This window comes from Macrobrachium nipponense, chromosome 12, assembly GCF_015104395.2.
Source record: "Macrobrachium nipponense isolate FS-2020 chromosome 12, ASM1510439v2, whole genome shotgun sequence".
Taxonomy (NCBI): domain Eukaryota; kingdom Metazoa; phylum Arthropoda; class Malacostraca; order Decapoda; family Palaemonidae; genus Macrobrachium; species Macrobrachium nipponense.
The window spans coordinates 8,284,119-8,298,739 of record NC_087205.1 but is presented as its reverse complement, the minus strand read 5'-3'; the positions used below and the strand labels follow the sequence as shown (position 1 = coordinate 8,298,739).

Below are 14,621 nucleotides of genomic sequence, written 5' to 3'. Positions count from 1 at the left end.
TAATCCACTTAGCAAACAGTTAATAACATATGTTGTTTTCTTGGTTTGAATAACTCAAATGGTCACTGGGTTTGTTTCAAACTTGAACCAATGCATTATAGGACTGGTCATACCAGGAAAAAGATTGTAGTGTATGTGCTGATGTATTTTTAGTGGTTAGAAGGACAAGATTATGCTATTACCAGTTTTAATTTTTACTCAATAGAGCAGGTGTCTTATGAAATTATTGCACTCCCAGGTTTTTTCTTTCCCTTGAAGGAAAGGTGTTGGCACTTACCAAATTTAGTATATTGTATGGTTAAAAAAAAAGGGTTAGATAGATGCATGAAAACCACAAGTTCCTATCACTGCATTCATGAAATTTATCGGTTATTTGAGCAATAAATTGAGTCACGTTTCATTGGAGGCAGCAATTATCTGATGCTTAAGTGCTTTTATATATAACATGTTACCTTTTCTGGGTAACATGTTGAAATTGTATATTGTTTATATATTTAAGTGGTCTGTTCCATTTTACTTTCACAGGTATTAGCATTGTAGCATTGATTTAAACTTTCATTAATGCCTGTTATCAATCAGTCTCAGTAACATCAAAATTTTCAATCTTGTGTAGACTGATAGCCTTATTTTTGCAATTACTTATAAAGGAAATGTTTGAAATAGAGTGCAGACAATGAAGCTGATGTTGCAGTTATCTGTTGAATGTAGGTTAATTGGAATCAACTGTTATCCTTAACAGTGACCTTGGGAGATCAGTTATTGGTGCAGTTGGTGAAGTACAAGGCTTAGTTTCAGCCAGCCAATTTTTTGTTGTTGTTGTTGGCCAGCTGATCTCATTATTTAAAAAATTGGCTGATATTGTATGATGCACCTATTCCATGACCTGATGTTGAAGGTTACACCATATGTATTGATTCTAATGTTACAGTGTGTACTGGGTGATAGCTTTCTTTTACAGGACTTGGAAATTCATACATAGTTTTCTAGATAATTAAGTATCATTCATCGTTGTAAGATTCTATGTCATAAAAATATGACATAAATGCCCTGTGCTTCAGAGTTTGCTTTCTAGCATCTTGAAATTTTTCTCGCAATCTGAATGTTGTCAGCATCCTGGCATCTTTTTTCATCATTACAGATATTCTCTAAATTCTTTAATTTCCTCAAAAATTGGGGGTGAGGAGTTGGGTGATCATTGGGAGCTTTCGTATTTAGCTTTATCTGAATAAAGTATTTCTGTTATCACTATAAATTACATTGCCCATTGAGGTGGGGATTTTCATTTCACAGAGCATCAACGTCCTTATTCTGTCATGCTGCCAAATACTAGGCATGGTTTCTTCCACCCCCTTTGGAACAGTCTGTTGGTAGCATTATGGGTATACAGGCTTATACATTTAAGAACTGAAGTATTATTTGAAAGTGCTCTACTGTCATTTCTTATATATATGCATTTGCATCAACATGTTCTATTCATCTCTTTTCTTAGCTCTTACTTTTCACTTTAACATAAGGCCATTATGTATGTTAAAACTTTTGTAGTTGGTAGTGGCCTTTTTGGTTTGTTCTATTTATATTAATTTGGCTGTTAGTGACTGGATGAATATATGAAACATATAAACATAACATTTGTAGTCTTGAATTGACTACTGCTAGAAATTGGCAGATGATTAAGTATTTTTCAAAAGATAATAACTAAAATTATCTCAAGTCACTATGGAATCGTATGTAGTAGCCTACAGTAAGGTAACTTGCAATTATTTTATGACTTCTTGTATTTATTTTGCAAATTCTTGTCCAAGTAATACTATGGGAAATTTAGTGAACTATGAGAACATACTTGCCTAACATTGAACATCAATTTTAATATGGGTGGATATCAAAGTACGGTACATCAGAATAATTATGTTTTCTTCATCCTGGTTTTTGTTGTAGCTTAGCAAGTATTTTGGTAGGTTTAAAAATTTTCTAATCCTTTGATAATAAGTGGGCATTGTGGCTATTGCAATTTCTTATCTTCATATATTCGATGCCTCTGTTTGAACATGATTTGAGTAAGTTTCAGTAATGAAAGGAGATTAGATATATTTTTATATGTTCTGTGCCTGTGTTTTGAACATGATTTGAATAAGTTTTAGAAATTGAAGGACATGTATATTTTTTTATTATTGAAGGGAAATTAGATTTTAAAATTTGTGTACTTCCGTAATTAATGGTCATTGAATTTCATGATTTTTTCCATCCTTAATCTGTAGTAGTTATACCTTATCAAATAATGGGTAGATAATTACATTTTAATTCTTTCAGAATGATGAACCTGCTTTTGATGGCGAGAGCATTGCTTCCTTGATCATCTGGTTCTTCTGTGTCCTCTACTCATCCATGCGCACTGCCTCCAATTCCCAAGCATCACGTCTGACAATGTCTGACAAAGTTCTCTTGAAAGATGATAACAGTAAGTGTCCTTTTATTTCAACTTATGTTTTTTTTAATTTGGCTCACTGGTTAGAACTTATGTCATCTATAGAAATTGTTTTTGAGTTTAGTGATTAGTGTTTTCTGATAATTTTAACAAGTCTTTTATAAACCCTGCAACTTGAAGGATTTATAAAATGACTCTTTTGGTTTTCAAAGTTTAGAACCTTGTCCTAATTGTTGTGTCAGTTTTGATCTTTTTAGTGTTGTATAGATTAGAATACCTATCTTGGGAAAGTAACAACTAGTATTTGGTGTATGGTATTTCATAGGGCGTAGGGTGCATATCTATTTTTTTCTTTTGCCCATTTTCCCTTTACAGTATTCTTTCACATATTACCTTCCAGCGCTGCATGCTTCAATTTATTTAAGGCTTATGTTCTTTTTGCTTCCATCCTTTCAGAATCAAATGTCATTAAATAAGTCCTCCAGTCTTATGATGTTTAGATTCCAGTGATTTAAAATCTAAAATAATAGAAAATTCATCAGAAATATATTGGTCAGTGGCAGCCTCTGTATGATGTACAGATCTTGTCTTGGGAAGACTGAGCCAAAAGCAGTGATTTATCTGAAAGAAATATGTATAATAATAATTGCTCATAGTGATTTATGCTGAGTAAGAACATATGGGATGCACTTGTCACCAGCTGTGAATTTTTGAGTTGGTAAAACCAGAAAGGGTTAAAATGACTAATTTTTACCCTTCTTTTTATTCATCATTCCAGCAGTCTTGCTTTTGGGTTCTTAATGATGCAAATCATTATACATTTCAAATCTCTCTTATAATTCTGTAATCAACTGAATTTGTCAAAAATTCTCATGTCACAGTGTATCTCAAGAAACCCAAAAGTGTGTGCTTGTATATTTTTGTGGTTAACTATTGATTATTACTTCTTATTGTTTTACTGTGCAGTTATGATAGGTATTTCAAAGAAAGTCATCTACAAATAATTTATTTATCTTTTACTGGGTAAAGTGTATAATGACCAAACATCATTTTCATGGAACATACTATACATAAGAGTTAATGTCTTAAATTCAGTGCATGAATTTTCGCACATCGAGATATAACGGCGTTTTACACAGTAGCACCTTTACTTTTGCTTGATCTTATTTTTTAGGTGGAGCTTTGAAGTGTTTTTTCGGAAACTTGAAGTAGTTTAGGCTGTCTTTAAAGTATTCTGGGCCCCAAGTCATAATAGATAATGCTTGTACCTATCATGAAGTTTTTTTTTTTTTTTTTTTTTTTCAATCCTTGTTTGAGAGTAGAATGTAATGTGTCTGAATTAAAATTTTTCATGCAGTAACGCTTCTTCCTATTTACTTGTAAGATACATTAATATTCAGTGATATTTCCAGTTGGGATACATGGTTCTCAGTGCCCCTGTCTCGCAGCACTATTTGTGCATCAAAAGTTTTGTAATCTACGTACATTTTGTAATAATGAGTACATTGTGCGACTATCTGTTACATTTGGTACACAGTTTAGGATTCACCTCTTTATTTTGTTATATTTTTCAACACTTTTTCCTTGGCTTCCTTTCCAGCGACCATAAGCTATGGTTTGCAAACATAAGTTTTCATTCCTCTCTTCCATTGTTCTATCTTTTAAAATTACCACCATATCATCAGTGCATAGCACTTATGTTATCAGCTCAAAGCAGCTCCCAGGGCCCCGTGTTTTGCGCTCATTTGTAGCTTCTTCCGGTGCTGGTCATCAGACTAGACATTATTGAAATTAATCAAACTTGCATAATAAATGTATGCGAACTCTTGGTATCAGGGCTTAAATATTTCTCATTTTTCCTAACTGTTCTTCATTAATGTTATTGTTATTCCTGACTGTTCTTCATTAATTTTGTTATTAATGATGCTTAAAGACAGCAAAGCACAAATTATAACTGAGCCATTAGGATGATGACCTTTCAGGCAGAATATTTTTGTAACTGAAATTTTTGGCTTATGTGAGCCCACTCTTCAGAAGTAGTAATGCTTTGTTCTTGGCATATGTGCTTTCTTATGTATTATGGAATAAAAGCAAACTTATGTTTTTAGTTTCTCAGTTATGGTTCAACATAAATTAATATGCGTGTTGATGCTTTACACGCAGCTAACCGTAGGAGCCTTGGGGACATTCCTCTTGTGACCAATGAAGTGGTTCAAGGTAAACAGGAGATTCCATTTCTTTTTTCCAAAGCTTTTCATATTGGTGTTCTGCCAGAGCTAATTGCTTTAATATGGATTTGATTTGAATGCTAGACTACTTGCTTTTATATTCACATGGTTACTACATATACGTATAATCTTTTTTCACCCGAGTCTTTTGTATTATATACCATACACCAAGCTTGCTGTTCCATAAGTATTATAATTTGAGCATAATCACTCGTTTAAATGTTCCATGAAATGGATATGTAATTTGCCTTAAATGGGAATTGCATTTGTTGTAGACTAGAATTTAGAGTAGCATAATTTCCAAGACAAAATATCAGAGCTTAACATTGCAGATCAGAAGTTATAGTACATTAACTTTTCTTTCACTAGGAGATTAGATTTTGTGTATGTAATAGCTTTGGAATGGCATTTGCATGACAAGGTTTTTGGGAACAGTTGGTATGCATTGGTGATTATTACTTCTTTGGTTTAATATTATGTATTTAGAGTTTTATTTAGTGTAGGTTTCTTAGGATTGAGAACTGCATCTAGTTATTAGCATAAATTAAAGGATTCTGTAGCTTGTGCTTGGGTCATGTAGACTTTTAACATTTTAGTGAAGTTTTTCTCTTTTGCTTGTGTGTCATAATCCAGGCCTGTTCTTCCTAATTCTTTGGTTGTACTTTTTTTGATTGGGTCTAGTTCTCTGCAGTGGTGTTAACAGTTTGCTAGTTGACTGTAGGGCTTCACTTACTTTTTTATGAAATACTTCGTGGATGTACCTGGAACTATAATTTAACTTATTGGATAAATGCTATTACTATAGTCTGGATAAATCACTAACAAGTACTGCACATGTAATTGAGAGTGCATTTTATTTAGTGCAGCTTTTTTTTATCTTTTTCCCTTTTTATTTACCTTCTCTCTTGGAATGTTCCTTTTTCATTACTTTACGTTTAAATTTGTTTTCTTGGACTGTTCCTTTTTCATTACTTTGTTTTTGATTTAGTTTTGTGTACCAACTATTGTGCCTGGAGATTTTTGTGACCAGAACTTTAGCAGATTCCAATGTTCACTGTGCCCATGGGGTTGAATTAACTTACAGTTTTTATTGAAGATCATGACAAGTTAAATATTAAGCTTCATAATTTCTAGTTTGTTTCTGTCAGGTTATCATGCTTACTTTCCCCCTTTAAAGAAAAAAGTTCTCTTTAAAGTTCAACAGTCTTCTGCTTGTATGTCTGAATTCATTATTTACTGCTTGTTTATTTCTGGTATGGTACTATGACTCCATAGCCTTAAATTACTTCATGAACTGGAATCTAGCCCACTTGAACCTCTAGTCCATGAAGACAAAGCCTGTACAGAGGTCTTTGCATTAGAAGCCAGACAACTGCTTAGTAGTATAGGAAAAAAGACACGCAGCAACATAACTGACACTAAAATTTATCAAGAAAATAAATCTATTCAAATGTCAACTTGACAGAGAACAGGTTTTTCATGATTAACTCAGTGGATATAATTACAGTGCTCACTGTCTAATGCATGTAACAGAGACCGTAACATGAAACAATTTGTTAAAGAACTCGAAATGATCTTATACCCTCATCTTTTGGGACAGAACACGTAAAAATAAATATTAATTAACCTATGGGATGCATGAAAAGTACTTTTTAGAGTGTGCAGGTAATCACCAAAATATCCTTGCTTGCTTGTTTTATTTATTTATGTTTTAATTTTGAATTTTGAATTTCTCAGGAATACCAGTCCCCATTATTACTAGTTTTTATAAAAGTAACTTACCAAGTAATTATACATAGCTCTAAGGTTAGTGGTTGAAAACCTTATAATTACTTGGTAAGTATAAATAGAACTTTATTTTATCATAAAAATAAGTAACTTACCAAGTAATTACATAGCTATAAGGTTTTCAACCACTATCCTTATAGCCATGTAATTACTTAGTAAATATATATAAAACTTTATATTAATAAACATTACCTTAATAATAATTTAATTTATCCAGCCCTAAATCCCCAAAAACCGCACCAAAATTTACCACATTGGCAACCCTGTTACCTCCTATTCTGTCCGCCAGTTGGCAACACTGTCGTTGACAGATACGAAAAACCTTCCTCAAATCAGTTGTTAACGAGCGCCCGTGTTGTTTACATCACGGCCGCTCTTTATAAATTTCCTTAAACATTTTTGTGCCTTTAAAGCTTTCATTATTTGTTAAATGAGACTTTATATGAATTACCACTCACGCATTACATCACGAAATAGTGAATTAACTTTGATTTCTGTAGTGGTTCTTATCTTAAATTACGAACTTTTGCGCGACCCGGAACTACTGACCTGTCCAATTCTACAATGGATTACCAAGAAATTACGATGCTTCCTTCTGCCAGCAACATCAGGAACTGCCCGGTTTGTGGGACAAGGATGAGTAGCAGGGAGTATGAACCACATGACATTTGTAGCTCTTGTCGTGGACAGGTTTGTGACTTGACTTCTCGTTGTGACGTATGTAAGCCCTGGTCTGACGAGGATATGACTGCTTATATGAAACGCCAAACAATCTTGCAGCGTAAAAGATCGGTTAAGGAGAAAAAGAAATCGATTGCTAGAACTGTATCTAACGAATTCTTTGACTTGGGCGCTCATGATTCTGGCTCTTCGGTTTCGGTATCGTACGACTCCGACTCCGAATTAATTGATGCTTTGCCCCCTGTACAACGGTAATTAGTGAAGTTATTTCTGATGTAGATTCGAAGATTTTGGCAATGGAAACTACCTGGAAACAGAATTTTAAGAAATTACAGCTTAGTCTAGATAGAGATATTTCTGCTAAGTTTAACAATCTGTCAGAGAATTTTCAAGAAGCCTTTACTAGAATGTCTAACACTTTTAGATTCATTTTCAGCTCCTCGTCAGGTACCTGTCGACAGCCACCATGGGTAACGGTGCGACAGATACCCCGGCTTGTGAACCCCGTCGTGGCGAAGGCCTAGGGGGGTCCGGTCCGGGCAGGTGCCTAACGAATCTTTACCCAACGTGTCCCCTGTTAGTCCCGTAACAGTGCCAAAGGGCGCTTATTTAGGAGAAGGGGGGAGGGATATTAGTGTCAGACCTAAGATAGCTAGTCGTCAGGATTTTACTTCAGAGGAAGTTTCTAAGTTAGGATCTGACGATGATGATGATGATGACGCGGATTCGTGTGATATTGATGTTTTCCTCGAATGGATGTCATGATGTAGAATTCAAGAAACTTTTTGATTTAATTTTGAGTTTTCTTCCTCAGGCGAGGCCTAAAGAGCAGAAGCAGCCTCCGCCTCGTTGTATTACAGAAGGGATTTTTCTTGACGGTCCTTCCCGGTCACGGGAATTTTTATGTTTTCCCTTTGCCAGAGGTTCGCGAGAGTGAGGGCGGACGTTGCCGCTAAACTTTCGAAGGTGATCGGGGAAGGGAAGAGGAAGCTCTCTTCTCTTCTACGACACCGGAGAGGAGTTTACCAGGTGGCGGATGATTCTTCATTCTCTCGACCCCCCAAGCCAAATCCTGATTTTGTCCGACTTTCAAGTCAACCCTTGCCTTCTAAGGCTTCGGTCTCTGTCTCAATTGAAGATTTTATTGCTATGGAGGCTGTTATGAGCTCCTTACAAGAAGCTCAATCCTTCAATATGTGGGTCCTCGGAGGGCTTTTAATGTATATCAAGGACTCCGGGTTTGTTCCTCCTGATGCTCCTCTTTTTGAGAAATTCTGCTCATCCATTTCAATCGCTTCTGTACATCAGAATGAGCTTGCTGCTTCAATGCAGGCCTTTCTTGTTTCTCTAAGGCGTAACCTGTATTTGTTGCAGTTACCCTCCTCTGTATCGGAGATTCAGAGAACCCGTCTGTTGTCCTCTTCTCCTTTTGGCGATTTTCTTTTCGATATTTCTGTGCTTTCTGAGGTTTTGAAGGAACATCAAGGTGATGCCTCTTCCCAAGCTCACTGGGCCTTATCAAGAGCTTTTTCCTCTGGTCTTCCTCCCGTTCCTTCAAGGAGTAAGCGTATGTTTAGGACCAGATCTGTACCTTCTGCTCCAGCCCAACAACCTCCTTCTGGCTTCTTTTTTCCAGAGTACATCTCAGCTTGCTGGTTGCCTCTTCTTCATCCTCTGGTGCTCACCCTTTGAAACGCGGGAGAGGTTCTTGGCGTGGCTCTAAGGGCAGAGAAAGAGCTCAACCTCCAGGAGGACCTTCTTCTTCTTCTTCTTCCTTGTCTCTGTGTAAGAATTTTCGGAAGTAGAAGTCATCACCTCGCCTGGAGAACCGCAGTAGGAGCTTGTCTCTCCCGCCATTGGTCAGTCTTGGCAGGGGAGAGCGGTGGATGCTTGGGTGGTGGAGGTCCTGAAGGAAGGTTACGAGATCCCTTTTGTTTCCAGACCTCCACTTTCCAATCGTCCTCTCGAGTTCAGCAGTTATTCCCCTCACTCAATCAGGGGTCAAGCCTTGGAGAAGGAGCTTTCGGCCCTCTTGGAGAAGGATGCCATAGAGCGAGCTCCTCCTTCTCCCGGGTTTTTCTCTCGATGTTTGTAGTTCTAAAGGCCTCGGGTGCCTGGCGCCCATCATAGATCTTTCGGTTTTGAACAAGTTCATTCTAAAGTCCAAGTTCAGGATGGAGACGGTCCAGACTGTTCTTTCATCCGTCAGGAGGGGGGACTGGATGATTTCCATCGATCTGCAGGATGCTTATCTGCAAATCCCCCATCCATCCAAGAAGCAGGAACCCTTACCTTCGGTTTTTCATGGACTCGGGAGTTTTGTTTTCCAGTTCAAGACCCTTTGTTTCGGCCTCACCACTGCTCCACAGGTCTTTTCTCGGGTGATGGCTCCTGTTTCAGCTATTCTGTCTGCATCAGTTAAACGTAAGGATGCTTCGGTATCTGGACGATTGGCTAGTCCAGGCCGAATCTCTAGAGAAATGTCTCCGGTCGAGGGAGATAGTTCTGTCTCTTTGTGTCGAGTTGGGCATTCGTGTCAACTTCGACAAGTCCAATCTAATCCCTTGCCAGATCATGACTTATCTGGGGATTGTTTTGAATTCCCAGATTTTGAGGGTCTCCCGCTCAGAAACGGATAGACAAGCTTCTGAGTCTGATCGAAGAATTTTTGTCCTCCGTAACGCAGCCAGTTTCTCTTTGGAGGTCTCTCCTCTCCTGGGCCATTTGTCATCCCTCATCCAACTGGTTCCCGGAGGTCGTCTCAGAATGAGGTCCCTTCAGTCGACACTTCGCCAGTCATGGGATTTCGTGTCCGAGGACACGATAGTCGCCTCTTCTCCACAATGTCAGAAGGATCTCCGTTGGTGGATGCAAGTTCACCGCCTCAAGTCAGGGACATCTCTTCTTTCGGTTCCTCCGGACCTAATGTTTTGGTCAGACGCCTCGGATCAAGGTTGGGGCGCACACCTGGGCTCCGAAGCCGCTTCGGGCCTTTGGTTAGAGGAGGAGAGGAGCATGTCAATAAATTGGAGGGAACTGAGGGCAGTGTACCTAGGCCTTCTTTCATTTCAGGAACAACTGTTGGAGTCGGTTGTCGCGATTCTTGTCGACAACACCACAGCAGTCTCGTACTTGAGAAACAAGGCAGCACACAGTTGGGTCTTCTCACTCAAGAAGCCCGATCAATCCTGTGTTGGGCAGAAGACAGGGGGGATTACGTTGGTCCCTCAGTTTATCCTGGGCCTTCACAACGTCTTAGCAGACGCCTTGTCGAGACCGAACGAAGTTCAAGGGTCGGAGTGGACACTTTGCCAGGAAGTCTTCGACAGCCTCAGGAAGAAATGGCCTGTCACAGTCGATCTGTTTGCCACCCCACTGAATTTTCGGTGCCAGATATTCTTCGCCCCTTACCAGACTCCTCGAGATGCCGGGACAGACTCTCTTTTGCAGGACTGGGAGGGACTTCAAGCCTATGCTTTTCCTCCGTTCTCTCTGGTGAGGTCAGTCCTCAACAAAGTGAGGGCAACCAAGCGTCTGGATCTCACCTTGATCGCCCCCTTCTGGCCACAGAAAGAGTGGTTTCCCGACCTTCTGGAAGCACTGGTGGAACCCCCATTCGCCTGCCAGAGAGACCAGATCTTCTCAAACAACCCCATTTTCATCGGTTCCATCAGAGGCTCCACATGCTTCATCTTCATGCCTGGAGACTGTCAGGAGGTTCTCCAAGCACGAAGGGTTCTCCTCCAGAGTGGCGCGACAGTTGGCTCTTGCCAGGCGGCAATCAACCAGAGTAAATTATCAGGCTAAATGGTCGGTTTACAGACGTTGGTGTAAGTCTCAAGGACATTCAATTTCTAGACCTTCCTTACCGAAAGTAGCAGAGTTTTTAGTTCATTTACATCATGACAGGGCCCTGTCACCTTCGTGCATTAAGGTTATAGGTCTATGCTTTCCTATGTTTTTAAGGCAAGGCTTCCTGAGATCTCTTCATCTTATGTCATTAGAGATTTACTTCGATCTTTTTCCCTATCTCGACCCAGGCCGCAGTGTTCGCCTCCGACATGGGACGTTAACAAAGTCCTTCAAGCCTTAAGGTTCCCTCCGTTTGAGCCTCTGAATTCTGCCAAATTTAGGGACCTCTCTCTAAGACACTCTTCCTTGTCTCACTGGCTACAGCCAAGAGGGTGGGTGAACTGCAAGCACTCTCTTTTCTGGTTGCCAGATCTGGACAAGACATGATTTTGTCATACCTTCCTGAATTTGTCGCAAAGACTGAATCGTCTGATAATCCCATTCCCAGGTCTTTCGTACTGAAGTCGCTGGTCGACTTTGTTGGTAATTTAAATGAGGAATTAGTTCTTTGCCCTGTTAGGGCGCGCTCATGTTATTTACGCCGCACGAAGGACATTCAGGGTCGTCCCCGTCATCTGTTTGTTTCACCCCGAATGTCAAGAGACCTATTTCAAAGAATGGTGTATCCTTTTTTCTTAGAGATCTGATCGTTAAAACTGGTGGTTCGGCTGCTGGGGAAGACCAGACGCCGAGAGCACACAGTATTAGAGCAGTTGCTACATCAGTAGCTTTTATGGAAGAACGTCTCAGTCGCCAAGGTGCTTGAGGCGGCGACTTGGCGTTCTAATTCTGTTTTTGCCTCTTTTTACTTGAGGATATTTCTCTAGTTTTAGGCGACCTTCGTTCTTTGGGCCCGTTGGTGATGGCAGACAGGTCGTCAGACAGGAGAATTAGGTAGTCTTCCTGTTTTACGTTTGGTTGCTACCTGTATATTATTCATTAATTTTTGTTTTGTTGTATATATTTTTTGTTTTTGTATTATAATCCATGGCAGTTTTTGACGTAGTTATAATGGGAATTAGGGCAGTTTGGTATTTAGGTGTTTTTGATGACAAGGACTGACTGCTTGGCAACTCATGCCGCTTCCATTTTCAGTGTGAAATGGTCCAGCCACTGGGTTGTCGGCACTGGCGACTACGCTTCTCCCAAGAGTCGATGCTGACCTAGGACTAGCCACTGGTTCGATTGTCCTGACGACTCCTGCTTCTTCCACTGTCCTGGACAGGGAATTAGTCGATGGATCGTCTGCTGTCATCTGGTGACTCGCTCACCATCTACTTTTTGTCTCACCTGTCTTCTCGGAGTCAGACACTCGTGTGAGATCAGGCGACATTTAGTAGCCCTGAGTTTCTTGTTGACGAAGTCGGTTGCGTTGATACACCCCCGATGATCGTGTAACACGAGACCAGGTTGGACTGTCAGGCATTCGTCCTTCGGGACTGAATCGCCTTTTTGCTCCGCGCTCTTTCTCTTGGCACCAGAAAGCCTCGAGTTAGGAGTTGCTCATGAGCCGATTCGTTGCTGGCGACTTCGGGTTGCGTTGATACACCCCCAAGGTTTGCTTAGCTTTGAATCGCCCAGACAGTCCAGACACTCATCCTTTAGGGAAAGAATAGTGCTTGATAGTCTTCAGGGTGCAGCCTTTGCTGTCCGCAATTCGTCTGACTGGTCACCTGGTCGGGCACCTGACTTAGTACAGACGGACTGACTATGCACTTACTCCTTGTCCTGTGCTACCGCAGTTGGTGGCATTATGGTAGGAGACTTTGAGTTGTTAGTATCTTTGACCTTGGGTTGAGTTTTGACTGCCTATGATATATATTTCTTTGATTGTTTTCTCCTATTCTGTCCGAAGGGGAAATTGTATTCAGATTCCCTCCTCCTTTTCAATGTGGTTAATCGGGCTGGATAAATTATATTAAGGTAATGTTTATTAATATGGAATTTTTATTCTAAAATTAATATTAATAATACTTACCTGTATAATTTATCTAGTCCCACCCATCCTACCCCACGATCTGCCTATCACAACTGATTTGAGGGAAGGTTTTTCGTATCTGTCAACGACAGTGTTGCCACTGGCGGACAGAATAGGAGGTAACCAGGGTTGCCAATGTGGTAAATTTTGGTGCGGTTTTTGGGGATTTAGGGCTAGATAAATTATACAGGTAAGTATTATTATATTAATTTTAGAATAAAAATTCCATTTATCATGAAAATGTCATTTCCTTTAAAGCCAGCATTTTTTTTTTTTTTTTTTTTTTTTAAATTTTTTTTTTTTAAAGAAATGATAGGAACCAAGAGCTGACTGGTAAACTCCTATATTCTATGCTGAAAAAACAAAGAGCCGAGCAGGCCTTTGGTAAAAATGAAATACTCAACTGTTATGGTTTTGAATGGTATTAACCCTCTTACGCCGATTGGACGTATTAAACGTCGAGTCAAAATGTCTCCCGTATGCCGATTGGACGTATCATACGTCGGCTCAAAGAAGTTTTTTTAAGTTTTTTTTAAAAATTCGCGGAAAAATACTTATAGGCCTACCAGCCGAAAACTTTTGTATCACGCGCCTTGGGGGATGCTGGGAGTTCACGGATCAAGGCGTTGTTTTGTTTACAATCGCTACGCAGGCGCGCAAGCGCGAATTTCTTTCTTATCGCACTAAAAAGTATCAGTGACACATCTCTGAAATTATTTTGTCACTTTGACATAATTTTTGCACCATTTTAAATTATCCTTTACATGAAGTATTATATATGAAAATGTGTGCAATTTCATGTAAAATACAACCAAAAAATACTCATGATTGTAGCTTTTATCAGTTTTGAAATATTTTCATATAAATAACGATAAGTGCAAAAATTTCAACCTTCGGTCAACTTTGACTCCTCAGAAATGGTCGAGAAACGCAATTGTAAGCTAAAATTCTTATATTATAGTAATATTCAATCATTTGCCTTCATTTTGCAACAAATTGGACGTCTCTACACAATATTTCGATTTATGGTGAATTTATGAAAAAACTTCTTCCTTACGTTCGTGCGATAACTCTTCCGATAAATTTTTTCGTGCGATTGTCCATAATGTTTGCACCCTTTTAAATTTGCCGTTACATAAAGTTTTTATATATGGAAATGTGGGAAATTTAATGCACAATACAACCAAAAACAACCCATGGTTGTAGCTTTATCAGTTTCGAAATATTTTCAAATAAATAACGTTAAGTGCAAAAATTTCAACTTTTCGGTCAACTTTGACTCTACCGAAATGTCGAAAAACGCAATTGTAAGCTAAACTCTTATATTCTAGTAATATTCAATCATTTACCTTCATTTTGCAATGACTTGGAAGTCTCTAGCACAATATTTCGATATGGTGAATTTATGAAAAAAAAAAAAAAACACATTTTCCTTACGTTCGCGTGGTAACTCTTCCTGAAAAATAGAATTTTTTTGTGCGATTGTCGAAATGTTTGCACCATTTAAAATTAGCTGTTACATAAAGTTTTATATATGAAAATGTGCGCAATTTCATGTAGAATACAACTAAAAATTATTGAAAGTTGTAGCTTTTCTCTTTTTTTGAAATATTTGCATATAAATCACGATAAATAGAAAAAAAAAACCACGTTCGGTCAAATTTGACTCTAC

The 14,621-nt window shown here is 38.8% G+C and overlaps 1 protein-coding gene across 4 annotated transcripts in view; it reads left to right on the top strand.

The window, feature by feature from the left end:
• The window catches only part of LOC135224331 (serine incorporator 1-like), a 45,120-nt gene that overhangs the window by 25,513 nt on the left and 4,986 nt on the right, over positions 1-14,621 (top strand). For 2 of the 4 annotated variants that reach the window (XM_064263230.1, XM_064263229.1), the window contains 2 exons: positions 2,308-2,455; positions 4,586-4,639. In XM_064263230.1, the coding sequence (XP_064119300.1) occupies positions 2,308-2,455; positions 4,586-4,639 (202 nt within the window). The remainder of the gene's footprint in view (positions 1-2,307; positions 2,456-4,585; positions 4,640-14,621) is intronic. The other 2 variants (XM_064263232.1, XM_064263231.1) reach the window with 1 other exon arrangement.